The 1670-nt window shown below is 54.3% G+C and overlaps 1 protein-coding gene across 1 annotated transcript; it reads right to left on the reverse strand.

Moving 5' to 3' along the window:
* Positions 1–476: 476 nt before the first annotated feature.
* Positions 477–1382, reverse strand: CCDC121 (coiled-coil domain containing 121). Its single transcript, XM_036014502.1, has one exon. The coding sequence runs from the start codon at positions 1380–1382 to the stop codon at positions 477–479; it is 906 nt and encodes a 301-aa protein (XP_035870395.1).
* Positions 1383–1670: the final 288 nt, after the last annotated feature.

The following is a 1670-nucleotide window of genomic DNA, read 5'->3' on the forward strand; positions in this document are numbered from 1 at the left end:
TCAGTGAGATGGAGTAAGTCACACAACTATTTTCCTTTCACTTCCTCAAGGTGGTTTTCTCACTCCTGTGTCATGTGTGCATGTTTGGCAAATGATGTTGGGTTGTCTGGAGGTTTTGGAAACGTCCTGCTTACCAACAGGAGCTAATTAAAGAAAAACCTAATTAAGGGAAGCTGTTCACAACAATATCTAGTGGCTCAGCTAGGAAAAAGGCACCTAATCCTTCACACTAACATCCTCCACACGCTAACTTATAGTAGCAATGAGATCCCCAAGTCTTCCTATTATGCAGCACTTAAATACTGGCTGAAGCGTTTATTGAATCTGTGACAAGTTAGAAGTTACTGTGCCTTGATTCAGTTCGGTGGCTGGGGAACAACGTGGTCTTTGGCGCACCCTGTGGTAGTCTTCACCCCCGGGGGAATGAGCACTTCGTGGTCCGCTGCTCCTGCAGCAGCTGCTGCAGCCCCTGCTTCTCAATTTGTCTCCGGCTCTGGGGAGTCTTTTCCTGGCTGCCCTGCTGGGCCTGGGCCGTCTGCACCAACTCCTGGTGGGACTCCGGACTCTTCCTGTGTGTAGAGCTGGTGCAACTGAGAAGCACGCATCTCTGCTGCCTCCTGCAAGGCCTGGACCCTCCTCCTCAGCTGCCTTTCTTTTCTCTTGCTCATGCCCGGCTCACCCAGTTGCTTCTCCAACAGGGAGATTTCTTGCAGGTACCGGGCCTGGGCCTTTGCCGCTGTCTCAGCGCGGGCTTTCTTCAGCACCTCCTGCAATGCCTGCAACTCCTGCAATTCTCTGAGCTGTTTCTCCTTTACCAGTGAAATGTCCCTCCCCGCCTCCAGCTGCTGCTCCAAATCCAGCCTGCCATTCTCGGAGAGCAGTGGCGTCTTCAGCTCTGAAGTTTTCTTCGCATATTGCGTGGCTGATTCTGATTCTCGTCTCGTTTGTGGGACCTCACCGCTTTCCTGGGCGTCGCTGTTGCACTCATCTTCGATGTCCCTTATATACTCCTCAGCTTTCATGGTCAGGTTTACCAGCATGACCTTGGTCTCAGCCTGGACGGGTAACTTTTCATTGAGTAGCAGCTCCATCTCCTTCATGACCAACTTTTGCTGGATTTGAGTTTCTTTTATTTGGTGGTCCAGCTTCATCACTTCCACGGTCTTTTCTATAAGCCCCACCACTGCCTTCGTTGGCTTCTCTGGCCTCAGAAAATTACTTATTAAGTGAAAATACGATATAGGGGGATAACTGGTGTCCTCCCCTGTGGCAAGCGTTTCTGGTTCCTGGGGGTCTGGGCTCAGCGCCAGGCTCCACTGCTCAGAACCTCCGCAGGTCCCCGTCCACTGGGTAATGGACCCCGCGGCATTGAGCGGCAACATAGCCCTGGGGGGCGCTTTGGTTTTTCTCCCCATGGGTGGTGTAATTGAACTGCATGGTTTGTTCCCAGTGGCAGGAGTCCTGCCCCAGGGCTCGCAGGACGCCAGGCCGTCCCAGGATTTGGGCCCGGAGTCCCCAGGTCCGTTTCCTTCACATTAAGCGCGCCCTCCTCCGGCTATTGGCAGCCCTGCTCCTAGCCCCGCCAGATCCCCACCGCCGTCTCTGGGGGGCTCCCAGACGGGGTCCCGAGCCAGGTCAGAGCCAGGTAGGCACAGGAAGACACTCCGGCA

The sequence above is a fragment of the Phyllostomus discolor genome, chromosome 13 (assembly GCF_004126475.2).
Source record: "Phyllostomus discolor isolate MPI-MPIP mPhyDis1 chromosome 13, mPhyDis1.pri.v3, whole genome shotgun sequence".
Lineage (NCBI taxonomy): Eukaryota > Metazoa > Chordata > Mammalia > Chiroptera > Phyllostomidae > Phyllostomus > Phyllostomus discolor.